Source organism: Poecile atricapillus, chromosome 25 (assembly GCF_030490865.1).
Source record: "Poecile atricapillus isolate bPoeAtr1 chromosome 25, bPoeAtr1.hap1, whole genome shotgun sequence".
Lineage (NCBI taxonomy): Eukaryota > Metazoa > Chordata > Aves > Passeriformes > Paridae > Poecile > Poecile atricapillus.
Window position 1 is genome coordinate 6666881 of NC_081273.1, and position 26138 is coordinate 6693018.

General features: G+C 49.2%; 1 protein-coding gene across 6 annotated transcripts in view; it reads left to right on the plus strand.

Moving 5' to 3' along the window:
* The window catches only part of CADM1 (cell adhesion molecule 1), a 133707-nt gene that overhangs the window by 82394 nt on the left and 25175 nt on the right, over nt 1-26138 (plus strand). For 5 of the 6 annotated variants that reach the window (XM_058856866.1, XM_058856867.1, XM_058856870.1 and 2 more), the window contains exons 2-8: nt 5950-6096; nt 6992-7144; nt 9520-9657; nt 11337-11492; nt 19123-19222; nt 22008-22180; nt 25781-25852. In XM_058856866.1, the coding sequence (XP_058712849.1) occupies nt 5950-6096; nt 6992-7144; nt 9520-9657; nt 11337-11492; nt 19123-19222; nt 22008-22180; nt 25781-25852 (939 nt within the window). The remainder of the gene's footprint in view (nt 1-5949; nt 6097-6991; nt 7145-9519; nt 9658-11336; nt 11493-19122; nt 19223-22007; nt 22181-25780; nt 25853-26138) is intronic. The other variant, XM_058856872.1, reaches the window with a different exon arrangement.

Below are 26138 nucleotides of genomic sequence, written 5' to 3' on the forward strand. Positions count from 1 at the left end.
TTTTGGTTTCAGCCAGTGGAAAGAATTCCCTGATGCCATTGAATCACGTAGATAGATAGATATTCACTATGTTTAAAGTCAGTGCAGCCTCCAGTGTAATTTCAGAGCTATTGTCATCTTTTATTCTTACTCTTTAAGCCAGAAAAGCCATAAAGGTGGCAATGGCATTTTTTTTCTCCACAAATTTAATATCTGTGCACAACTCGCTTGAATTTGCCGTATATTTCTCTGAAGTGGCTGTTTCATAGCGTAAACTTGCTCCTCACAATAAGTAATTTTTAGCACCATCTTGCACATTCTCTGTGAGCGTGGAGAGTAATTCAGGGGAAGTGTGACTGAGCGGGGAGAGGAGCGGGCGCTGCCGAAAGGTGCCGAAAGTGCTCGCTCGCGAAAATCTGTGCTGAGAAGGAGGGGAAAAGGTCCCTGGGACTGCTGGGGCTGAGCACAGCCTGTGACAAGGGATGAGATCCCGGTGGCAGGAGCGGCTCTGTCCCTGCAGACAGCGCCAGGGAGACTCAAGGAAATCAACATTTTGGGAGCAGTTTCTGTGAATGCTAATTTCTCCCACCCCTCCTTTTCTCCCTCCTAAATGGGAATTGGAGCATCACCAGGGGATCCCAAACCTGGCACAGCAAATTTGTCTGTTGGCAGTGCCCTTCCTCAGAGCAGTTCCCTTAAACCTGGCTGCAGCATGAAGAAAGGATAGCATGCATTAAATCCGAAAGGAAAAATCCAAGTACCAGGTGGGCGTTTCCGTACCAGCTTGGTGTAGTCTCTGCCTCAGAGGGAGACACGGAGCTGCCATACCCCGTTCCCACCATCACTGAGAAAGCTTTGCCCACTTTGGCTCAGGAAAATCCCTGTTCCTCTTAGTGCTCAGCAAGGAATTTTCATGGGCGAGACTCCCCAGTGCTGAATTGCAGCTGACAGATCTGCACAGAAATAACTCAAAAGGGAGATCTTTCTAGAATTCTATTTGTTTGCCACCATCACTTTTTTTGAAGAGCTCTTTGCCTTGGGATTGGAGTTGCTGAGTCTGTTACTGGCCATGGAGAAGATGCTGAAGAGGGAATAAGAGCTACTTGAATGCAGGAAAATCTCAGAGAGGCTTGACTCAGGGTCACAAAGCTGGTAATTACATCTTAATAGAAGAGAAAGTTGCTGTTGCAAAAGGTTAGTTGTGAATCTTGGTGGAAAACAACATTTTCCTCTGGGGTGAAGGCCACACTGAGAAGAATTGCTCGGGGGTGCCATGCTTGGCTCCAGGCTCTGTGGCCTCAGAGGGTTTCCCTTAGGGACTGTGCAGGAGTGGAAGGAGCAGCAGCTGCCTCTTCTCCTGACCTGCTGCACCCCAGCTTCTCCCAGGAACCTTTCTGTGGGTGGGTGGGAACACCTCTGCCTTGCTTTGGACATGCATGGAGGAATCAGGGCTGTCTTGGGTGGGTTCCTGACCCAGCCTGTTCCCAGCTCTGTCCTCCTGCAGCTCTGTCCTCCTGCAGCTCTGCCCTCCTGCAGCTCTGTCCTCCCTCCTGCAGCTCTGTCCTCCTGCAGCTCTGTCCTCCTGCAGCTCTGTCCTCCTGCAGCTCTGTCCTCCTGCAGCTCTGTCCTCCTGCAGCTCTGCCCTCCTGCAGCTCTGTCCTCCCTCCTGCAGCTCTGTCCTCCTGCAGCTCTGTCCTCCTGCAGCTCTGTCCTCCTGCAGCTCTGCCCTCCTGCAGCTCTGTCCTCCCTCCTGCAGCTCTGCCCTCCTGCAGCTCTGTCCTCCTGCAGCTCTGCCCTCCTGCAGCTCTGTCCTCCTGCAGCTCTGTCCTGCTGCAGCTCTGTCCTCCTGCAGCTCTGTCCTCCTGCAGCTCTGTCCTCCTGCAGCTCTGTCCTCCTGCAGCTCTGCCCTCCTGCAGCTCTGTCCTCCCTCCTGCAGCTCTGCCCTCCTGCAGCTCTGTCCTCCTGCAGCTCTGTCCTCCTGCAGCTCTGCCCTCCTGCAGCTCTGTCCTCCTGCAGCTCTGCAGCTCCCACGTGTGTGTCCATGTGCTTTGTGGGCAGCCTGGTCTCCAGCTGTTGCCCATGAAAAGATGCCATGAAATTAACTCCATCGGCAGCAATTGCCTTTCCTTGCCAGCACAATCAGTGTGGATTGTCTCTTCTTTTCCAAAGTTCAAGTGTGACAACTGCAGCTTTTTAGAACAGTCTCTCAGGACTTGGAGCCTGGATGCACAGAGCTCCAGTGGCTTCTCCCAGCACTGCCTTGGCAGTTCTCTCCCTCCTAGGAGCAGGTCTGCAGAGTAGTTAAATGGCCTTTGGGGTCCCTCCTTTTTCCTGTATCTGATCCCTGACCAAGAGTCTCTGGTGCTGGTTCTCTTCCTGAAGAGCTGCTGGTGGTGGTATTTGTGTTAAAGGGAAGAGATGAAGCTCTCAGTGATGGATGGGAGAGCAGAGGAGCTTCTCAGCTCAGGGAAGAGAAGGAACACAAAGAGGAGAAAGCTTCTGGGGAGGTGGATGCTCGGTGTTTATAAACCCACTTGTCTCTGCTCTAACCACCACGTTCCTTTTAGGTATTTGAAACTGGTAGATGAATGTTGACATTCAAATTGTGTTAATTCTGGGGATGGAGCATTGTGTCGCTTTTTCCCTTGAGCACGTGGACAGTTTGTGTATCTGTGTGAGTTGTTTCTTCTGACTCAATCTATTAAGAGGAATTTTGTTTAGGTTTACAGCCTTACACAGTTCAGGTGTAATGAAAACCCCTCTTCCTAGGAAAGCATTTGTGTTGGGATCCTGCAGACTGAGCCAGCAGTGCTGCAGCTCATGCTGAGGCACCTGTGGTTAGAAATTCCATAGAAATTGAAAAACCATGCTCCCCAGCACGTATTTTTAATCTTTCCTCCTCTCTCCCTGATGCTTCCCTCTAGCCCGGTGTCCTACAAGCGGAGAAAGAATTGATTTTAAATGTGACCGCTGCATATGAGCCAAGGTCCCTGGGCTGTGTCCAGCTGAGGGGAACTTGTTTGAAACACAATTTACTCGTCTATGTCTGTCTGCAGCCCTAAGAGGAGAGACTGCAGTGGTCTAAGGCAGGAAGACAAGTGCAAAAATTAATTGTACAGGTTGCAGCCAAAGCATCCCTCAAGCACTGTGTCCCCTCCTCACCTCTCTTCCAGCAAGTATAAAACAAGGTGTCATTTTTCACCTTGCAAAGGAGATTCAGTAAATGAGGCTGGAAAATTTCTTTGGGTAGTGAAGGAAGCACACATTGTATTTTCCTTCCTCCTGGCACTGCAGACACCCATTTTGGTGTTTCCCTTGCTCATTAACACCAGTGCATGTGTTAGGCAGGAGCTCACCCAGAGACCCCCCAGAAAGTGGCTTCCTTTCTGTTCCTGTTCCACTCCCTCTGGAGCAATCCCTCATACTCCAAGTCAAGATTTTCAAGGCTCCAAGTCCAGTTCTGGTGTCTGTCCAGTGCACCATGCCCTGGGATGAGGATTTGTCCCTCATGTTGGGATCCCAGCAGGGCTGTGACCCTGTTCTGTCCCAGTCCCTCCACGTGTAACAGATGAAATTCTGTTCCATATCATTCTGTTGGGGCCTTTCTGTTGCATCTGCTTGTGCTGTGCCCCTCCAAAGCATTGCCAGGGATTTAACATTGGTTCTCAACAATAATTTTCCTTTGCTTCTCTTAGCTCCTGAGATTCCCTGTTGAGTCCATAAATTTCATCTCCCCTCTCCAGCCTGTCCTTTTGTGTTCCAAAATATTGTCATGCTGTGTGTGTACTTTAATGCTGCTCAGAACAGGGATACACTGACAGTAAATATTTACTGAGAAACTTCCTGAGGTGCTGACAATGAGGATGGGTCTGAAGAGTTCTTGATTTCTGTTGCGTTTTTATTTAATTTAGAGTTTGTAATTGCTGCTGCTCATGGAAATGGCTTTCCTGGGAGCAGATAGGAATAGAATCTGGAGGGGTGAAGCAGGCCTTGGCTGAGGTGAGGCACGTTGAGGTCAGCAGAGCAGACGGTGGCTGATCAGCCGCGCTTTGATGAAGAACAAAGAGGCAGAGCCCAGGAGGCTGTGGAGGGGCTCAGCGTGTCCTTATGTGCTCCCTGCCCGTCATTAACCCGGATAAAGCCTCCTTCAGAGGGGTCTGGTGCCAGCCCAGACCGAGGTGCTGGACTCTGCAGCCATCCATCGGCAGGTTTAATGCAGCAGCATCCCGGCGTGAAAAGCTTCAGTGGCTTGAACTTCAAATAATTTATTTCTAAATTACTTCTACTGTAATTCTTATTAATTCAAATAGTCTTCTAAGCTGATGTAAAATTCAGTAAACGCAAGGAACAGTTTAATGAATTGAAAATAGGATTGAGTCTTTTAAAGTAAATGTAAAAAAATATGCTGGCAATAATTGCTTAGATGGAAATCGAATCTTAATAGCTTTGTTAATGATTTGTAGGGAATATTGCGTTTATGAGAACATATCAAGCTGATCCTTGTGCAAGAACCTTGTTTTGAATGGGTTTGATAAAATTATTCCCCAGAAGCAGTTAGTAATGTTTAATATTTTTGCTTGAGCCACTTTTGAGGTGTTTGATTTCATTGATGCCAGGGCCTGGCTGTGGCTGTGTGTGTGGCACAGGCAGGGTAGGGCTCTGCTGGGACAGCTTTGGGGGCTGCACAGAGGTCTGGCATTTGAGAACAGACTCAGGCTGAAAAAGCCCTCTCAGATGATCGAGTCCAGCCATTGATGTGTGTCCCCAGGGTTCACAAGCACCACGTTAAGGGTGCTGATAGTGGGGTGGGGTGGCTGAATGCTCATCTTCTGGTCAGAGAGCTTTGAGCAGGACCAGTTTCATCCTGATCTGCAGAATGTGGAGCAGGCAGGTGTCTGGGACAGGCTCTGTGCCCCTCCTGAGCGGGGCTGGGGCTCTGTGCTCCAGTACAGTACGTGTTACTGTTTAATAGTAAATCTTGCTGCTCCTCAAAGTTCATCAATCTGGAGAATATATCTAAAATTTATACTGAGAGGGCAGAAAAATGTGCCCAGACTTCAGCTTGCTGCCCATCAGGCGTGGAGAGGAGTCTGATGGTTTATCAATCTTTCTCTTTCCAAACAATGCACCTTTTTGTCAAACATTTGTTTCCAAGAGATGTCAAATAATAAAGGCAAGTTGGAAAGAAAGATGAAGAAAAATGAAGAAAATGCAGTGTGAGAGAAAAACTGGCATTTAAGTACAATCCCCAGATTCCCTGTGTGCAAGCTTTATCCCAATCCTGCATTTTTGGGCTTCTCATGGCTGAGGCAGCTGTGGAGCAGCAGAGGGTTCTCTGACCAACCCGCCTGTGGCCAAGTGCCCAGGTATCCTGGCTTCATTTGGAGCATTGCTGAAGTCTCAGTACCTCTCCCATCTGATTCCCAGTAGTTACGGAAGGATTGAAATGCGAGGCACAATTCCCACAGCCGTGCCCTGCGTCCCGTGGCGCTGCTGGAGGGCTCAGCGTGCGGGCGATGCGCTGCCTCCATTCATTAGAGGAGAGTTTTGGGGTGATGACCTGTAAGTGATTACAAGGCTCCCACAGCATAATTGCATGGGATCCTTTTTTTTCCCTGCCTCTGGACATTAATAGCACCTACTGATTATACAGTGAGTAACGACTGATTCCCTGAAGTCTGTCTGCTCCAGTCACAGGATAAGTGCTTCTTACAGCAAGTTGTTCTTTCAAGGTAATTTGAAAAGGTGTGTCTGTTGGGAGAGGAAGGGCATTTTGGGTGTTTCTGTGTGGGGCAGTATTCCTTCCTCTATTCCCATCACAGAGCTCCTTTTCCTTTGCTCCTCTACCAGCTGCTGTGGGACCCAGAGTCAATGGCTGATGTTCCTCCATTGGTGGCAGTGGAACTTTTCATTCCCAGATGAAACCACTGGTGCCGTGTCTGACCTTGAGTCCCTTTCTGTGTCCTGCAGGTGATGGTCAGAACCTGGTGACAGAGGATGTGACAGTGGTGGAGGGGGACGTGGCCACCATCAGCTGCCGCGTCAAGAACAGCGATGACTCGGTGATCCAGCTCCTGAACCCCAACAGGCAGACCATCTACTTCAGGGATTTCAGGCGTAAGTTTATGGCTCCTCTCATGACTCCTCCTGTGCCTCACTTGCTCTCAGGACGTGGCATTTGCTGAGATCTCTCCTGTTTGTGCAATGCTGGGCACTTACAGTTCAGCTGGTTCTGTGGAGGTAGGTGAGACAGACAGTCATAATCTTCTCCTTAATGGAAAACTTCACAGTCCCCTCTAAAAGTCAGAGCATCTTACTTTGCAATGGGAATTGATTGTTGTAATTCTGGGTGAATTGCAATTGAGTGCCGAATATTTAGCTGACACAAACAAATTGAACAGAGCGACACCGAGACAGCACAGTGTTCTCAGGGGTAATCTCTTCAGGCCAAAGACTGAAAATTTCAGGGCAATCTCTGCTGCTTTATACCCAATGAAATCTCTCATCACTTGCATGTCCAGTGGATAAGTCTGTGCTGTGCTGACAGTGCCATGGTGGCCACAGTGAGATGCTTTAAATGGTCTGTGTTAGTGTCACTGTGGGGACACGGCTGTACTCTCTGCCCAGGAAGCAACAGGACAGGAAACAAAGTTTAAATTCTACTTTTCCCAATTCCTTCCTCATTCAGGCTGGCCCAGAGTGCCTACAGTCAGTCATGGGGCTGTGTAGACAATATAAGCATTTTACCTACACATCCCTAAGCCACCTGGTAATAAAACCACATCCAAAGATTTGATACTGTGCCCAGTGACCTGCTCACGTTGATTATTTAAAACGATCTGAGAACCAAAAAAACCAGGTTTTATTGGTCCAGCTGCAAGGTAGGAAGCAGGATGGAATCTAATCAGGAGCCCAGGGGTGCTCACCTCGAGGTGCTGCTGTCTGTAGGGATCTTTGGGAAGGGGATGTTGCCTCTCTCCACGCAGTCACCCAGGCTGTGCTTGCCCCACAGCGCTGAAGGACAGCAGGTTCCAGCTGGTGAACTTTTCCAACAGCGAGCTCCGAGTGTCCCTGACGAACGTGTCCATCTCTGATGAGGGGAGGTACTTCTGCCAGCTCTACACCGACCCTCCCCAGGAGATCTACACCACCATCACAGTGCTCGGTAAGGAGCGGGGTGCTCACACCTGGACACACAGGGTCAGTGGGATGGGGTCCTGTGCAGCACTGGGAGAGCTCCAGCCACCTGGAGAGGGGCTTGCAGCAAGGATTTGAGCCCTGAGTGCTGCTGGCCAGGCACGTGTGGCCACACTGGAGTGACAGCAGCTCCTCTATTCCAGCGGCTCCTGCCGATTAGCAGCAGCTTTTAAGGCTCCATTAGTGGGAGAACCTGAATCAGGGAGGGTGACTTAATGTAAGATCTCACTTGCTGATTAGTTTAAATCTTCCTTCTTTTGCTTAATGAGATTTGGGTCTTAGGTTTTTATACGTTGTTAAGTGATGTTTATAAGCAGTTTTACTCCAGCTATTACAGTTATCAACACCTTCAAAGTTTCCATGCACTTTCCAGCGCTCACAGGCACGGGAAGCTCTTCCAGCTCCTGCCTCTAATCGTGCACAAACAGTTCATTGGATTTAATTTCACTGCTGGCAATGCTGAGAAGGTGTTTGAAATGAGAATACTCAATTTCATTCACCTGCAAGCCAGCACCGCACGTCTTTCAAGTGGGAGACATAAATGCAGGTTTTTGTTCAGTTTTTTTAAGCATGAATTGTGCTTTAGAACTGAGGGAAAAGTCTGTTTTCGTGCCTTTTACTTCAGTTGTTTTTGAGAAGCCTTTGTGGCATGGCTGTGTGTGTGCTGCCTTTCCCCCACATCCATAAAGGAGGTGGTTTCTTGTCACCTTCATCGTGTACTCGGGCAAACCTCAGCTCAGGAAGCAGGCAAGGTGAGGGAGGTTTATTAGTAGAAGATGAAGGAGGGGTCTTAGTACTTGCATGGAGAAATGGGGCACTGTGATGCCAGGCTTGTCTTGCCTGTCTTTTCTATTATTGGCTCCCTAATTAGGGGAACTAATGAGCCAGGGCAGAGGAGTGGTACTCCGTGTTGGCATTGGCTGGTCCTCCCAGGAATGTGTTCCCCACCAGAAATCTCGTGGCCATCACCCAGCCTGTGATTGATGTGAAGTCGTAGCAAAGACTGATTTTGCTGGCCTGCCTCGAATGCTGCCAGCTTGGGGGAGCAGAGGGAGCTGCCGAGGTGCCCCCTCTGCAGCCGGCGCTCCCAGGGAGCTGCACATTTGCTTCAGCACTTCCATGTCTTCTGTGACACAATATGTAGATTTATTCATGCTTAATTGGAACATGTGAAACTCTCAAATATGTAGCCCATTCTGTTCTTTTTAGAGAGAAGCCACAAGTGACTAATTAGTCCATTTGATCATCTGGATGGTATTTATACATATTTGCTCTTCATTAGCTTGAAGACCTGTGAGTCACATCTGAACTATGCAGTTGCTTAATCACATTGATCAGAGCAAAGTTGAGTTTCCTTTGGAAGTTCTGGGATTTTCTGAAGCCATGACTCTGCCATAAGAACTCTCGCTGTTCACTTTTTCCTGGGTTTTGCCTTGCTGCTGGTGCTTCCACAGGAAAGAGATTCCCTTGTTCCCATGTCTTAATTTTTAAGCTCATTTGTCCCATTTCTGGGCTGTGCTGCAGTGGTTGTTACCCCTGAAGTTAGAGCCTGTTTCTCAGTATTACTGGATGATTTTTAATTGGGTACAGTCTTCCAGCTTTGTGTTTTGGGAGACTCCTGATCTAGGGAAGATGTGTGTCTGGGCAGAGCAGCAGATCTGCACCCCAAAGGACGTGGCACTCGTGGCTGAGTGCAGAGCCGGCTCCCTCCTCTCTTTGGTTTGGTTTTGGGATGGTTTTGGGGCGGTTTGTGGGGGTGTGATGGGAAGCAGGGCTGTTCCCAAGGGATGGAGTTCCACTCCAGGCTTGTGCTCTGTGGCTTTTTGAGCATCTTAAATGAGGTTGATGTTTGCTGGCCTGCTTCCATGCTCACGGCTGAGCCTTGGAGCTGAACAGCAGGAGAGAAAAATTGCCGTGGAGGTTAGAGGCTTGGTAAGTAATGCAGTGCCAAGTGTCAGCTTTTGTGTTTCCTCTCCTTGTCAGAGAAGTCAGGAAATGTGCACGGAGTCAAGCTGGATTTTTAAATAGCAGCACACACCCGAGTAGCGCGGGGGGCTGCGGCTCTCCCTGGAACGGTGCCTGCTTGGGAGAGGGAACAGAAAGTTACAACCCTGATAAGTAATAATTTGTGAGACTGCGGTGATTATTAGGTGGAGAGTGAAAGTGCTCACTCCAATTACTGCAAAACCACCTATCAAAAGGTTTGATTGATTGAAAGATCAAATAAATGCTGGTTGCTTGTTTCCTTCAGTAGATTTTACAGGTTTTCCTCAAGGTTTTGTCTTGTGTTAGTGATCAAAAGATGTTTTTTTCATCTGGTACGTGTTGTGTTTCCCATTCCAGTCCCACCACGCAATTTGGTAATTGATATCGAGAAGGAAACCGCGGTGGAGGGAGAGGAGATCGAGCTGAACTGCACCGCCATGGCCAGCAGACCAGCCACCACCATCAGATGGTTCAAAGGCAACAAGGAGCTAACCGGTAGATGTGTCCTCTCAGTCCCTTGCTTTGTTCAGGGAGCTGAAGTGATTTATGTAACGCTGGGTGTTTGTTCTCTGCTGCCAGTTTAAGGGAAAAAAAGAGAAAAAAAAGTAGAGCGAGCTTCTTTGAGCGCCAGCTGAGGAACAAAGGACTGTGTGGGCAGACAGATTATTCCCTAACGCAGGGGGCTGAACTCCATTTGGTCCTCTGCCTACCTGCCAGCCTCGAGTGCCGGGTTCTGGAGTCCTGCTGTAACTGCAGGTGACCTTGAGGAGCCCAGAGCTGTGCACTGAATTCATTTCTGCATGGCTTGTGTAGCTTTCTGCCCTGTTTTAGGTACGAGAGGGATCGTCTGCGCTTTGGGCTGTAAAGATTTGCAATTCACCTTCACGTCTAGCTCCCTTGTTTGTAGAGCGTTTTCCCCGTGTTCGGTTGAATATTCATCTAAGATGGGTTTCTCCGACTCCCTGAAGTCTGGTGGCTCCCAGTACTTGCACATTCAAGTCACTGACTCTGATTGCATGTGACATGCTGTTAGTTTAAGTCTGCATGTAGATGTGAGCTTGGTTGACAACACCTTTGTGCTTTACCCAGTCTGAGACACTGACGGACTCTCTGCAGAAGTCCAGACTCATTACTTCAAACCCACCCCCCTGCAAGGACAGGATAAAATCCTCTCTTTAAGCCCAACACTACAGAGCATTTGAGCAGGCCACATGCTGGGAGGATGCTGATACAGGTGGGATGCAAACCCGCTGCCTGGTGAAGTGGTGCCCTGCTGAGTCCCAGCGCGTGGTGTGCAGGGAGTTAACAATCCCGTTCTGGTTCCCCTCCCCATACCAGGGGCAGCAGGACAAAGTGTTTGTCTCTTTCTGCCTGACCTGTCCAGCTTCTTGATTGAGTTTTCTTGTGTTAGCAGTCAAATCCCAGCTTTGAGCTCTCTGAGAGGAATGCTGAGCTTCATGTAATATCACCTCACCCTGCTCAGTCTTCAGATATTTTTTTTAACAGAGTAGAGACTGAAACACCTGGCTGTGAGTTTGTGAATGACAGGAAGTGTGGCTTTGCCCATGGGAAAGCTTTTCCTCCAAATATCAAGGGGTGTCTGCGTGTGTCACCTGTTTCATATATTATACAGCAATATTTGGTGTCTGGAAGAGCTCTGCTACAGAAGTTACTCTTAGCATTTTGCCTGTGAATTCTTAAATAAAAAGGCACAGATCAGAGTGGAGCTGCGCTGTCAGCAGGTGCTTGCTGAGTTCCTGGAAAAATCCTTTTTGTCCTGTCTTGTCTTGTCTTGTCTTGTCTTCCTGCTCGTTTCGGTGACAGCATCCCTCCGGCAGCCGGTCCGGAGCGGGGCTGCCCTCCCTCAAACAGAGCACTGCCGAGTGCTCCTGCCTATCTATACCACTTCTAATTAATTTGATCTGTTATATCACTTCTGTAGCTCACTGTTGATTCAGGAGTGGGAGGGGATTTGTGGCTCATTGATTTAAGAGTGGGGATTTGGGGATGGTGTGAATCACTGCGGTGACATGGCATGGGCGTCACTTGGCCGGACCCTGACGGAGAGGAGGACAGGATGGGTGTCCAAAGGGAACGTGGATGGGAGGGAGGTGGCCTGGCTGCAGGGGTGCTCCAGCCTGTCCTCACTCCTCTCTCTCTGTTCCCTGCCCCAGGCAAGTCAGAGGTGGAGCGGTGGTCTGACATGTACACGGTGACCAGCCAGCTCCTGCTCAAGGTGGGGCGTGAGGACGATGGGGTCCCTGTCATCTGCCTGGTGGATCACCCTGCGGTCAAAGACTTGCAGACACAGCGTTACCTGGAAGTTATGTGTGAGTAGCAGAACCTTTAATTCTCTTAATACATTAAATTGTGTGCTTGAGAGTTCAGGAATCATCCCTACATGTTAAAATTCCAGCGTCGATGAGGATTATATCCTGTTACGTAGAAATCATAATCACAATGTAAGGTAACACTTCACGGCTGAAGCCATGACTTTTCCAGCCCTCTGTTATACCATAAATGCTTACCTTTGTTCTCTGATAAAATAACTCTCTGTACATAGAATTTGCATCAAAGGTTTCTGGCTGGGCTTTTTAATTGTCAGAACAGATTAAATCTGAGTATTTTTCTTCTAGCAACCTACTAATCTCTGAAAAGTGTTTCTCTACTCCCCCTTCAAAGCAACGTGGTGAGTTTACTGGCAAAATTTGTGTATTCTGCAAGAGAAACCCAGTGTTGTGCACTGTGAGCATACAGAATCGACTGGATTTGTACATGGAGCTCTGTGGAATCTGTAGGAGCAGCACTGATTGAAGCCAGCCTATTTCCTGTACTGCTCCTGACATGTTCATTGTTAATAATGCATCTCACTTCCCTTAGGAGCTGCTCCACTGTACATGACAGCAGCAAGCAGGTACCTGGAAATATCTGTGGTCCCAAATGCACCTGGTGGAAAATTTGGAGCTGTGTACATGCATCCCTGTGTTCTGAAACATCTCCCAAAAGCAAAGTGGGATGGTCCCTACAGCAGGGCCGTGTGCTTGGAAAACCAGGCCTTGTGACAATTCAAAGTCCTTGTTTTTGTAGGGTCCCTTCAACTACATCACACTGAAAGGAGGAGAGGAAGTTTTGTATTAATTTATTTCATCTGCTTCATTATGTAGTTTCATTATGAACATCTTGGTTACAATTCTCGTATCTCTGAAACTAGCGGGAAGTAATGTTCCTGTAATGAGGAAAACAGGAATGATCAGATACTGCCTAAATTGACAGATACGAGATTTCTTGCGACTCTGCTAATGTGTAATTCATTTATGCAAACTTAATGTCCATTAACATTTCTTGTAGAGCTCCATTAGCTTTAATAATACATTAGCACCTTTGTGAGGCTTGATCAAATACTTAACGGGGAAGAGCAAAAAATGCCATCTACCCTGTTGTGTAAGGGGATTGGAACTCACTGGGTTGAAAGGGCGTTGGACAACCTTGAGGTTTCCTTTCAGAAATCTCTGGAATTCTGGTGATTTGGTGGAATAGGAGAGGGACATTGTTTTGGGGGAAAAAGGCTAATGTTTTTTCTCTTCTTCCTCAAATAAATCCCTCCTTGGCCATTTTGCAGCCTTAGGGGTTGCCCATGTGATGAGGGCACAGCACCCCTAAAGCACAGTTCTTTGTCCAGCTCCTGCACCGGAGGCCCTGCTGTATCCCATGCACAGGTTTCTGCCCTTATTTCTGATTTTTGTGTCTCCTTGGGCTGTTCCAGAGCTGCCTGTGGGAATGAGGCACGAAGCTTCCTTGGGAGGGAGCAGGGATGAGCAGGAGAAGGGAGTTCAGACTGATCTGGTTTTATGTTCTGAATGAAACTCTGAGCTTGTTAAAAGTAATTATGTTCCAGTGTGGGGACTTGACCCCGTTAGCCCAGTCTGTTCCTTGAGTGGGCAGCAGCAGATGGCCAGAGAGGAGCCCCAGCCCAAGAACTTGTCCTGTGTTGTGACCTTGTGGCTCCAGGACTTGATGGGCTGGAGCATGGCCAGACACCTGCATTTCATACCTGCTGCAGGGCTTTAGCTTAAAGAAACGCCACTTTCAGAGCAAACTCTTATGCTTGAGCTTCTCCTGCCTAATGATGATGATTTGTTGGCCAGTGGGAGGGTGTGGGCAGGAGGAAGAGCCTCTTGTCCTTGCACACAGGCGTCTCCATCAGTGCTCCCATGGAGCTCGGCCCTGGGGGCAGCTGGGCCCTGCACTGATGCCTGCTCAGTTGGTTTTAGATGTGGAATGTGCAGCAGAGGATGCTTCTCTGGCTCCTGTCTGTGCCTGCCACTGTCCATGGCATGTCCTTGCAGGCACCCAGCTGCCAGGTTTCTGCTGCAGTGACACAGTTCCTTGCTCATCCCGTGTGGATGTGGCTGCTTTCCCTGCAGCAGGTCAGTTACCTGGGCTGTGTGTTCCACCCCTGCTCTGACATCCTCGCCCCACAAATCCTGCCCCCTCCCCTCACAGCCACAGCGGAGCCGCCCCTTCAGAGCATCAGCAGGGCACAAGAAAATGTTTTTCTCAGCAGATGTCGTATTTCTCTGCACTTAATGTATCCAACTGGAGCATGAAATGTGTTGGGGAAGGACAGGAGGATGATGGATGGAGCCTGCTCAGATAATGAGATATTTTTTGTCTGACTAAATTTCAGAGTAGGGAGATATTTTTTCTGAGATGGAACTCAAAAGTTGTGGGGTTTGTTTTCCAAGAAGAAAGCAGAAAGCAGCAATGCTGGGTGTTAACTTGCCCTACTCACGGAGTAAGCTATTTGTTGCATATCTACCCTGGCACAGAGTGAAGTTTGAGGTGAATGCTTTCACGTGGCTGTAGGGTGTGTTACTGAAAAGAAATCTCTGCAAACAAGCAGTGTAACACTTGTGAAACCCTTCCCTAACACTCCTGAAAAGCAAAGCAGGGTTGGACCACGAGCACAGCGCACTCACAGTGGCCACAGCACTTGCAGTGCCTGAGGAGCATCCTGAGCCCTGCGCTGTGGCAGCACCGGCCGTGGCACCGGCGTGGAAATGGCCCCGGCTCTGCTGGCATCGCTCTCTGTGCCTCGGATCCGTCACTGAGCGATGGGAGACCAGTGAGTTGGGTGTAATTTTAGAAAGGAAATGGAGCAACAAAATGCATTAAAATATCGTTAAGGAACTGAATGGAACCAGATATTCTGGGAGACGTGCGAGCTGAGCCCTTGCGGTGCGTTTGCTGCTCTCATTACCAGATACTGGGAGTGAGTGTCGGAGCCTGGATTTTGGCCTTTTCTCCAGGCTGGCTTTTTGTTCTTTTCTGAAGTTATAATTAACTGCGCATTCATTTCTGTAATACCTACAAGTGTACCTTTAAAGCCTGCCCCAGTGGAGTCTTGTTGCAGCCTTTGCTGTTGGGATAGAACTTTTTGTGCCCAATTATGTTTAAAATCAGCCACATACGTTTGCTGCAGCATCTCCAGTAATCCTTACATTTCCGTCCAGTACAAATATTAATTGCATAGTTTGCAGTGAAGTTATTAACATCAATGTAATTTATCATCTGGAGATTGCTAAAAGCGAATAAATGAGTTGTTTTGTTCAGAAAGGTGTTGACCCCTTCAGAAACTTTGATTTAAAGCTATTTTTCTTCTTTTAGTGAATATGAAAAGCACCACAATCAGCCGAGTGTTCAGTTATTTGATTTTCTGGGGCATTAGCCACTCTTGTTTGTGACATTTCCCAGTTGGGTGCTCGTTTGTGAGCTCATTAATAAGGTTTTCTCAGAGGAATGTTGTTGGGAGCACAGAGCGTGTGGGGCGGCCGGGGCTCTGCCATTTGCAGGCATTAAGCAGCAGAGTGTGCTTAAATATTAAAAGAGAAGTGTTTATCCCCAAAATGCCTGTCGGGCTCTGGCATTCCTTCTCCCACAACAAGCAAAATGATTAAATTGCTTTTGTTAAGGGTGAATTTTGCAGAGTCGTGTTTGGGGTTGACAGGCTCTTCCAGACAAGCTGTGATCTGCCAGTCCTGCTCATTCCTTATTTTAGACACGAGATCTATTTATTGAATAGATTTCTGTATTTTGGCTGAAAATCAGCAGTGCAGCCTCTCGTCCTTGTCAGAGGTGAGGAGCAGGCAGGGGATTGCCAGGCTGGGCTGGCTCTGACGCAGAGTGCATTCCTGATGAGCAGCCCCACTGGATTTTGGAATAAAGGTGGCTGTTGTTTACACCTGAGGATCCGTGTTAACTTTGCTGACTTCTCTCAATATTGAAAAACACAGTTTTCCTGCTCTTCCCTGAGTGAGATCAGAGACTCCCACAAGCCAATTTTTTGAGCAGCTCTCTTGGGCACAGAAGAGAGCAGAGATGAGGAGCTGGATGAAGCAATGCCCACCTGAAGGGAGATGTGTAGAGCATTAGCTGGGAAATGCTGAGGCTGGATTTACCTGCAGTGTGCAGGAACACAGCTTGGCCCGCAGATCCTGTCCCGGGGATGCCATCTGGCGTCAGCTTTGCCAGGAGGTGCGTCAGCAGTTCACGCAGGGATCAGAAAACGGATTTTAAACTTGGACCCGGCACCTCCTCGCCTGGCAGAGGGCAGAGCCTGCTCGGCTGAGTCGCTGGCAGAGGCCGTGTTGCCGGCTTCTCTGCTGGCTGGGGTCTGGTGCTGCCAAAAACACCACGTGCTGATTTCCCAGCTCTTGGGAGGAAGGCTTCTGGCTGTTTCCAGCCTCAGCAGGGAGTGTGTCCTCTGGGAAGGGAGGGCTGGGGTGGTCAGCGAGGGTCCCGCGGCCCCGGAGCATCGCGGCACCCCGGGCACACGAGGAGCTGCTCTCGCCAAACCTGCCTGGCGGGGCACTGAGCTCGCCTGCCTTCAGATCCTGGGCTGGCCTGATGAAAGGAAACGGGGTGGAAATAATAGGCTTAGGCTTTTGTAAGGCCCCGAACTCGGTGTAATGTTTTATCTCGGCTGATTAATGACATCTAAGCATTATCGATGAAGTGCATGTTTAAATGGATTAAGAAATCACTAACTGGCAGATCTCAAAGGATAGTCATTAGGGAGTAATCAGCAGTGCTGGTATTTTTAGAGGGAACACAGGGGCCTGGGTGCTTGGCCCGATGCTGTTCAGTTGAAGCATTTGAAGTTCTTAAAAAGTCACTGTTAATAATCTTTGCTGATGGCACAAAAATGGGGCGGGTGGCTAAAAAAGGAAGAACTGGGACAAATGCAGAATAACTGGAGTGGTTTGGTAAGTTCCCAAGCACGGAGCTTGAGAGCTGTGAAAGTCAAATGTGTGCAGGCTTCGGTGGCCTGTGGCATCCTGAGGGGAGGTGGGGGTTTTGGGGTGCGTGGTCCCTCTGGGGGCTGCAGCCCCCGGTGCACGGGCACGCGCCGTGCCTGTTGTGAGAGAAATCTCATCAAATGCAGAATGGCTTTGTAATAAGTTTTTCAAATTGGCTGCTGCTACAGTGTAACCTTTAGACGACTGGTATTTAACCTTGTATATCACTCTGAGCTTTTGAATGAATTTAGCTTAATAAAGGTGCCTTATTAAATTACGAGGCTGTTTTTTTTAAGCCTCTGGAAAGAGGCGTAGTAGGAAATAGCTGTGGGTTGTTGGGTCTAATTGGCTTCCACGGAGCACACAGGGCCTCGGGTGCACAGATGCAAGTGTTTATTTTTATGTAACGATCCAGTGGTGTGATGTTATGAAGTTCCAAGTTGAGGATTCCAGGGTAGTGCAGTGCACTTGGTGATGAAGGCTGCCACGTCTTGCCTTGTGTTACCCTGCGAGGTGGCCGTCACCCCGCGTTAGGGAGCCGTGGGCACCGCTGCTGGAGCGTGTCTCTTGTAACAGGGCACTGGCAGGCAGCTGGGGCGGGCTTGGAACCATCAGTGCTCCGTCCATGTGCGCTGCTAAATGTCACAGGAGCGGGCTCGGGGTCCCAGAGCGCTCGGCATTTCACACACCTGCACACGGAGTCCATAATCTGCAGGAAATACACTGACTTGCTGTGAGGCAGGGGCTGAGCGCTGCAAGCAGAATTGAAGATTGTCTAAAGGCACGTCCTTAAACAAAGGGAAAGGGACATCATTGCCCCTCCAGATTCTTGAGTGAAATTTATTTTGCATGCCATGAGCCTAATGCCGGCTGGTTCTCTGGAGTGTCCAGCCATCCCTCTGAATCCTTCAGGTCTGGGTGCGTTTTCCTGAGTGCTGACAAGTCCTTTGCTGTGGTAGCTCCGTTGGGAAGCTCTTGGCTTCGCCAGTGCTGGCACATGTGCTGATGAACCCAGATTCCTTTTGCAGGTGACACCTCGACCATACCTGGATGCAAACAGGACGTGTCTTCTTCACTGCCATCGTCAGTTTAATGAAGCCCACGGGGCTGGGAGGTGGCAGTGGAAGGGCTCACCCAGCTTGGTGGGAGCGCATGGAGTTGGCAGTTTTCTCTCAGTACAGTGAGCTGGGTGTATTCCTCCTGATTTCCATAAGTAATTGTCATTAGTAAACAGCTCATTAGAAACACTAAACTCACCTAATAGGAAGGGGATGCAGCGGGAGAGGCAAACAGCAAAAGGAGGCGTTTCAGTCCCCATGTGCCGAGTAAACTGAGCTGGGAAAGTTTCCTGCTCCTTCCACAGCATGGATATAATTACCATCCGTGTTCCTGGCACAGGCTGGTGGTGCTGCTGCAAAGCACATCAGAAAGGGGGAGCAGATGGCTGTGGGGGTGGGAGCTGTGGACGGGAGTGGTGAGCACAGTGCCGAGGATGTGGCAGGTGATTTATTTGCTGCATAACACCGGAGTGAACTTGTCCTCCCGTGCTCCTTGTGCAGAGCTAGAGCCACTCCAGGGCTGGAGCGCCTTTCCAGGCAGCTGCCCCATTTCCTGTGGCATTGGAACTTGTCCCCTCAGTCAGTGACACCCCAAAGCACTGCTGTCCCACAGAGCTGCCACTGCCCCCAGCCCACAAGGACACCCCAGTTCCAGAGCTGCAGGAAGCATCTGTAACAGGGATTAGTTGATGAAATGTTGTGGTAGAGTCATCTCGGGAGAGGATTTACTTGTGTAGCTTATTCCATTACTGAAAATTATGAGAGTTTAAATTGGTTAAATCCTGACACGCGGGTTTTTTTTCCCTAATCTCTATTATTCCATAGGAGGCATGTTAATGAGTTAAACACAGTTAATAAAATGCAGCCAGCCAATATTTTGGGTAGCAGTTACTCTCAAAGGAAATAGAAACATTTAAATGGTTTCAACCTTTATGCATACTGATTTTTTTCCTTCCTTTGTTCCTTACAGTTGAGTAAATTCCTGAAAAATATCTATGGCTTAATGGCACTTGTAGCCTTGAATTGATTTCCTGCGCTGATAATGTTTTAGCTACAGCTCAGATTGCGTTTTTAATCTCTGTTTCAGTCATGGGAGGTAATGAATTTTTTAATTGTGGACTCCAGGTTTGTAGTTTGGCTCTTTTTTTCCTGCAGGGTCTTCCTAAAGTGTTTTTGGGTTGGCTCCCTAACTATCCACGCTTTAATTCTGTTTATTGTAGGATTTAGAGGAGCTCCGTCTGGACGAAGTACAGCCTCCTGTTGTTTACACAGAGGCAGCTGTGGCTCTGTTTGTGTCTCTAACGAGCATCTCTTGTCCAGCCCAGCGTGTTAACACTCCTGGACTCCAGGGGTTGTGGTGCAGGAGTCGCTGATGCACCACCAAACCCTTCCATTCCGGGCACCACACATCTCTCCAGCCTCCCCTCAGCACGAAGGCAGATGAGTTCCTGAGCGAGCTCAGGGAGGAGCCGTGCAGCACAAGGCCCTTCCCGGGAAGCACGGTGCCCGGCAGGGCTGGCAGTGCTGCTGCCGGCTCCGAGCGGGCGAGGGGAGCGGCGGGGGCGCGAGCCGGGGCTCACGGAGCCGTGTTTTGTGTCCTGCAGATAAGCCTCAAGTGCGGGTTTCTCAGAATTACCCCTTGCAAGGCCTGACGAGAGAAGGGGAGCCGCTGGAGCTGACGTGCACGGCCTTTGGAAAGCCACAGTAAGTTGGACCCTTCCCAGGGGTGGCCCAGGGGGGCCGGTGGTGATGGGACGTTGCGTGGCCACTGTTCCTGTTGCCATTCTCTGCTGCGAAGACAATGTCCCAGAGTGAAGGAGAGATGCTCCCTGCACCCAAACAGGTGACTGCTGAAGATATCCGGTTTGATTTGCGTTTATTCCTGTGCACCTAATGGCCGAGGGATTTCCACTGGCAGAGCTCTTAGGAGAGCCCTTCCTGGCCACTCTGCAGCAGCCTTTGGGTGCAGAAGGGAAAGGCTCCCAGCTGGACACCTCTTCCACCAGGGAATGGCTTGGGTGGCATTATTCTGCAGTTAATCTTGGGTTTGGTTAATCTGCAAAAGCAGGGTCAGGGGCTGCACCGTGTCTCCAGGAGGTGCATGGACACTGAGCCCTGGGGAGGTGGGATGGATCCCAGGTAAGGCAGTCCATCCTTCTGCTCCTACTGACTGTGTGATGGTTTTCCTCCCCCTTGCTGCCCCGTGTGGTTTTTATAGAATACCAGTTTTATTCTCTCTCCTCTTCTTGCCAAGCCCTTGAGGCTTTCTTAGGCAGTTGAAGAAATTTATGCATCAGGAAAATCCTGGCAAGGGAGGGTAGATTTTCTCACACTTTCATTGCTGTTCTAATTTAAGTTTCGTCGGCTTTATTTTTTTTCAAAATACTTTCTCTTCCACTTGGATTTATGGCTGTCAAGTATTTACTATCCTTGTTTATTTTCATCATGTCCATAAGATTTCTGCAAACATCCCTGAGATCTGTCAGTGCCTCCTTGGCAGTGTGCCCAGAGCTGGGGCGTGGGGAGCTGGACCCCATCCAGCTCAGCATTGTGGGCACAGCAGGCACCCAGTGCTGAGGAGGCTCAGGCTGCCCTCATCCTCCCTGGTAGCCTACATCCCCTTCCCCAGTATTTTCTTGATTCCCATAGTACTTGCTTGGTTCCCACTTCCCAGTTTGTTCAGTTTGGCACGAGGCCAATCCCTTCCCTGTGCATCAGAGGCTGGCACATCCCTGCTGAATTCCGTTTAGTAGCTATTCCCTGCTCAGAGCCTGCCAAGCCCCTTTGCATTCCTGCTCCCCTGGGTACCTGCAGTGCCTCCCATTTGCTATCAGCTGGGAATCTAATGAACAGGCTTCTCTACATTTTTTCCTTGCAGGCTATGAGTAAGACATTCCCATGTTAAATAGGACAGACACATCTCCCTGGCAGCTTGCCGCTGCACGTTGCGTGGTGCTGGTGATGTGCTGGGAATTGGCTTCTCTAGGTCACTTCACCTGGGTCTCCCGAAGCTAAGAAAATACACAGTAAAGTAATGAGCTGGGTTTGGCTCCATCTTTTTAAGACAAAGAGGTTTCATGAAATTTTTTACAGAGGTTTTAGATGAAGGGGGAGGTTTCTCCAGTTAAGCGAAGTAGTTTCTCTACAAAATTTGGCAACATGAATACTGGGGGAAGGAAGCTCAGAGGGAAAAAAGAGAAATTTCTATTTGGTATTAATACAGATATTTTGTTAGATTAGACACAACCTCCTAAAACCATTACAGAAGTGGGAAGATGCTGAAATGGTCACTTGTGGGGCATCCAGGGACACAGTTCTCTGAGCAGCAGCTGCTGTGTCGTGTACCAGCTGGGAAACCTGGGGTCTCTGCAGCACAAAGAGCCCTTTAAAAACTGCAACCAGGAACATCCAAACCCTTCCCACCCATATTGAAGTTAAACTGCACTTGGGCTCGCTCAGGAGCTTCTGCTGCCCATGCTGTGGCTCGTGTGCCAATGCCATGGCAGCGAGGGACAGAATGCCAAGCCCGTGTCCAAAACCAGTCAGCCAATGCCCAGCTGAGTTTGCTTGGTGCTGGATCCATCCAGTAGCTTGGCTGGGATGTTGAAGCATCAGGAGCTTCTGCATCATGCCTGTCATGTGCTGTTTGGACCCAGGGAAAAGCCTGAGCCATGGGATACCTGCGGCAACATGAAGTCCCACTTGTCAGCCTTGGAGCCAGGCAGGCTGAGAAATGCTGTGCTGCAGGAAACTCCCCTTTAAGAGGAGCTGAGTGGCCTGAAGGGTGCTGGAATTTTCTTGCTGAGAAACAGCTGATCTGTCTCCTCACTGCTGCTTGAAGACATAATAATAATAGATGCCAAACACCCCCACAAACTCAAAAGACCCCACAAAGCCCTTCAGCACTTCAAATCTTTACCAGCTTTAACAAACCAGGCTCATTTCATTCCCTGAACAATGCAGACCCCCTGCCCACTGGGTTCCATCAGTGTGGGATGCAAGAAGGGGTTGCCAGGCGGGCTGGGGGACAGGAGGAGGGCTGGAACTCCCTCAGTGCACGGCACAGCCCCTGCTGAGGTCACCAGGTCCCTGGCAGCATGTGGAAGGCTTCAAACTTGACAAAACCTTACTTGTTCTGCTGTCCAGCTCTGCCCTCAGAGCACCCCGTGGATGAACACTGAGTCTGTAGCCTCAGAGCTTTCAGGTTTGCTGAGTAAGCGAATGATTAACCACTAATGAACTTTCTTCCTGCTTGCATTAGTGTTTTCAGAAAATTTAAGCTCTGGATACAGTTTCCTGTTGGGTAAAAATAAATTTAAATTGAGGAAGCCCGACAGCATCTGGGCTTGAGTAGAACAAAAAAGTATGTGTTGTTTCTTTACAGTTTTTCTTGGTTTGGGCTTTCTGTCTGTGGATGAACTTTTGAAGATGCCATCTTGACCATAGGAAAATAGTAATGTGACTGTTTCTTTTTCTCCCTCCTCTGTAGGCCTACGGACATGAGGTGGTTAAGAGTAGATGATGAGATGCCTCAACACGTTGTAGTGTCTGGTTCAAACCTTCTCATTAGTAACCTAAACAAAACAGATAATGGTACATACCGCTGTGAGGCTTCCAACGCGGTGGGGAAATCACATGCGGATTACATGCTGTTTGTATACGGTACGTGAGAAAAACCACCGTTCTTCTAGACTCGTTTACACGTAATTGCAACATGCCCTGCTCGGAAAGCTGTGACAGAACTTAACATTTGCTCAATGCCAGGTTCACAGGCAGCTCCTGACACCCCGATGCTGTGCTGGGCTGGGGTAGGGGCTGGGAAGGCCCTGGGGTGCTGCTGGGGCTCTCAGTGTGTGCACAGAGCCTGTCCCGGCTCCGGGAGCTCCCACCCCCTGCTGCCAGCTGAAGCCTAAGGGAAGCCAGAGCAGGGGCGTGGGGAGAACTGTGCAGTTCTCCTTGGACTTCTCAATGGTTTCTTGTCCTTCTGGTAACACCTCCTCCAGTGGCCTGAGCAATGGTCCAAGGGGTTCTGAGCCTTTCGCTAGCAAGTTAATCAGCCAGCACCCCTAGATAATTACAAACCAGTAAATAAACTGGAGGAATGTGATGCCTTCAGCCTGTCTGTGTGGCTGGGCAGACACTAAAACATGCCTCAGCATCTTTTAAAGCGCTGTGAAGTACCTGCATTAATTCTTCGTTTCACCTGCGTTACTGTGGCATTGCTGTAAACCTCATGCCCCTGCCATGAGGTGTTGCATGGAATGGAGATTGAGGAGGCACTTGCAGAGCGATCCCCCAGTTTAATGATGAGCTGTTCCTTGGGCTGCATATTTAAACTTTCTCTGTTAAGGGCGGTTGTGTGTGGCTGGGCCGAGTTCCTGGTGGTTCCTTGGTCTTTTCTGACCTGAACGATGCTACAGTTCCACTCAGATGGGACAGAAAGTTGGTTTGAAGTTTGTTCCATGCAACAGCTGCCTGAAGCTCTGCAATCTTAGCTCTCTGGTAGTTACTCTGATCCAGTCAGAGTGGAGAACCTCCCATACCTCTCCAAATGCCACCTCTGCAGGAGTGATTTTAAGCCCAGTCTTAGAAACTTGCCTAAAGACTCAGGGTAGCGACAGCTTTGAGCTTATACAAAACTCCTGTACCCCATCCTATAGGTAGTTTTTCTAGTGCCTCTCACTCCACAAGGCTCCACTTTACAAAATGAAGTCAGGTATGCATTTATGATTGGTCATTTGCATGCTCACAATATAAAAAACCCACTTGTTCACATCAGTGTTGAAAGAAATAACCAGTGTTGCAGAGAGCAGAGCAGCTGGAATAGGACACAGGCAGTTCCCCACGAGACAGAGACCATGAAAGCTGCTGCCATAAAGCAGCTGAGGGGCAGGTGTAGTTTTGTGTACCCATCCTGGGCCGAGGCAGAGCTGGGGGAACCTCCCCAGCATCACTGGCCTGAGGTTCCCTGAGCTCGTGGGAAATCTCACATAATTACTCTGCATTTGGGATGTGACGAGAATAGACAGCACAGGACTTCCTTGGGGTTTCTTCCTCTCGGGATTAAATCCCCAGGAGACCCAAGATAGCTTTACTTGGCAGGAGATGCAGGTTCTCAGGGGACAGGGGCCTGTGGGTTCCAGCTTAGGCATCTGGCAGATGTGTTGCCAGTGTAGAGGAGGGCTACTCATGGGCAGAGAAGGGTTTTACACATCCCATCATCTCCAGTTCCTGCACATTTGGGAGCATCCTGCTAGGCTCTGCCACTCTGGACAGCACAAGGAATCCTTTTAACCCTTGGTTTAAAAGGGAGAAGTCCAGAGTGGGGAGGGAGCAGTTGGGCTGTGGCTGTCAGCTGAAGCTGCTGGTACAGAGCCCTGCTGAGGGGAGCTTCAGCATGCTCACTGGTGGAGCACTCAGACCTCTGGCCCGTGGCTTCTTTCACCACCAAAAGCAGCCAATTCCCCAGCAGCACACAGAGCACAGGGGCTGTGTCCGTGCACAGCAGGGGCCGTGGTGGCAGGACGTGCCTCGCTGTCCTCACCAGGGCAGCTGTGGCTGCTCACAGTGCAGAGCTGCCCCAGCCACATCAGGGTGGGAGCTGAGGGGCTGCAGACACAGAGCAGGGCCTGGCACAGCCCGGGGGAGGCAGCATTCAGGCTGTCCCGTTCCCATCTCTGCAGGACAAGGGTTTGATGTGGCTTCCAGCAGCTGAGCTGTGCCCAGCACCTTCCCAGCTGCCCACGTGGGATGGGGATGTACAATCACCTTGACACACACTGGAAACATGCTCATTTCTAAACTCCATTTTATGCTTTTCCTCCCCATGGGCATGGGCAGATACATTGCTAGAAACTTCCAGCTCCATTAGCTCATTAGCTGCAGCATTTTTTTTTGCTTTTATGGAGGAAGAGCCCACGGCCCAGCCAGTGTCAGGCTGATCAGTGTGAGTCTGGGGGCCTTCCCCAGTGCTGCTGTGCCCCTCTGCCCCTGGGGAGATGTGTGGGTCAGGAGCAAGACACAAGCACAGGGGCTGAGATCTTGGGATGCAGAGGGAAGACAGTGGCTGCTCATAGCACAGCGAGCTCTGAGGTGATGTTCCTTAACTCTTGGGAAGTTGGATGGAATATAATAAAGGTGCAGTATATAATTAAAGTTCAGATATCTTAATTAGGGGATCCAAGGGAACTTGCTCAGAGATAAAAGAGTAGCAGATGTGTTAGTGAGGAGCAGCTGACGTGCTACGGAGGAAACCTAAAATCAAAAGCCCATGAAAGGTTTCATGCTCTATTATTGCCGAATGAGTCCGTAGTTCAAAGTCTTTCTGACTACTTAGTGCATTCAGTTTGATCATCTGGGCATTGATACATATTTTTTCTTTTACATCTTCTCATATCTACCTTCTCCTGCCCGATAGTTTTGATAAGGATGTGTCCCTGTGTGTAACATCAATCCCGTGACAAGCAGCAGGGTTTAAATCTCAACAGGTCCAGTCCATCTGAGAAATGGTCACAGAGAGAAACATCTCATTAACGATGCCCTAGTAGCAAAAACAAGAGTGTGTAACTGAAATTGTCAGAAAAATATTGACTTTTTTTAAATTAAAAGAGCTTGGTGGAATTCCTCATACCTGGAAATTGATATTCAGCAATGATGTTGTCATTTCTCTGTATTCCTTACCATCTTTGAAGTAGTTTTTAACATCCTGTTGCCATGTGTTTATAGAGGAAGAGCAGTGAGGTTCATGGCCCTGGGAAGACAGTGAGATCTGTTCATGTGCTGTTAATGTTCAGGCTGTGAAGCACAGCAGGGCCCCTCACACAACCCTCCCACCTGGGTTTGCAAATGTATCCATAGACAGCCACCAAAGCACCACTGTGTCTCTCCTTGTATGTGCAAACTGGTCTTTTTGTTGTGGAAAGTGTGCAGTTTATTTTCCTTATGCCTCTCCCATTCCATTTCTCTCTCATTGACTAATTTGTGCTGGGTTTTATTTATTTTTTTTAGCATTGTAGAAGTCAGAAAGTGGGGGAGAGGTTGGGGCCAGGTTCTCCAGCCCAAGTAAGTGTGGGCAGAGGATCTGGCCCTCTGTCCCTGCACTGCCAGGCTCTCCCCCTGGGATTGAGCCAAGGCAAGCCCCCAACCCCTGCGCTGCTTCTTAGCATCCTTGTTTTCCTCTGATCACAATTGACCGCTGTTGTGTTCTGCTTGTTTTTTTCTTAATTTGCTTTTTTATTATTTTCCTTTTTATATTTTATCCAGATCCCCCCACAACTATCCCTCCTCCCACAACAACCACCACCACTACCACCACCATCCCTACCACCATCACAGGTACGGTACCTTCATAACCATTGGAAATGTCCTGAATGTTTATTGTCTTTTATGTATATAAGCAGAGCATGAAGCCTGGGGAAAAACAACAAACCAATCACTTGCAGTATTTTTTTTTTCCCTCAAATACACCCACCCACAGCACGAGCCCTGGCCCGGCAGCTCAACGCGTCGGACGGTCCTTGCCGTGGGTGTGGGTGTTCCTGAAACGTGGGAATTGTCATGGCAGAAAAAGTGATTAATTCAGTTACTGGTGGCCAACACTGGGTGCTTCAAACACAGGATG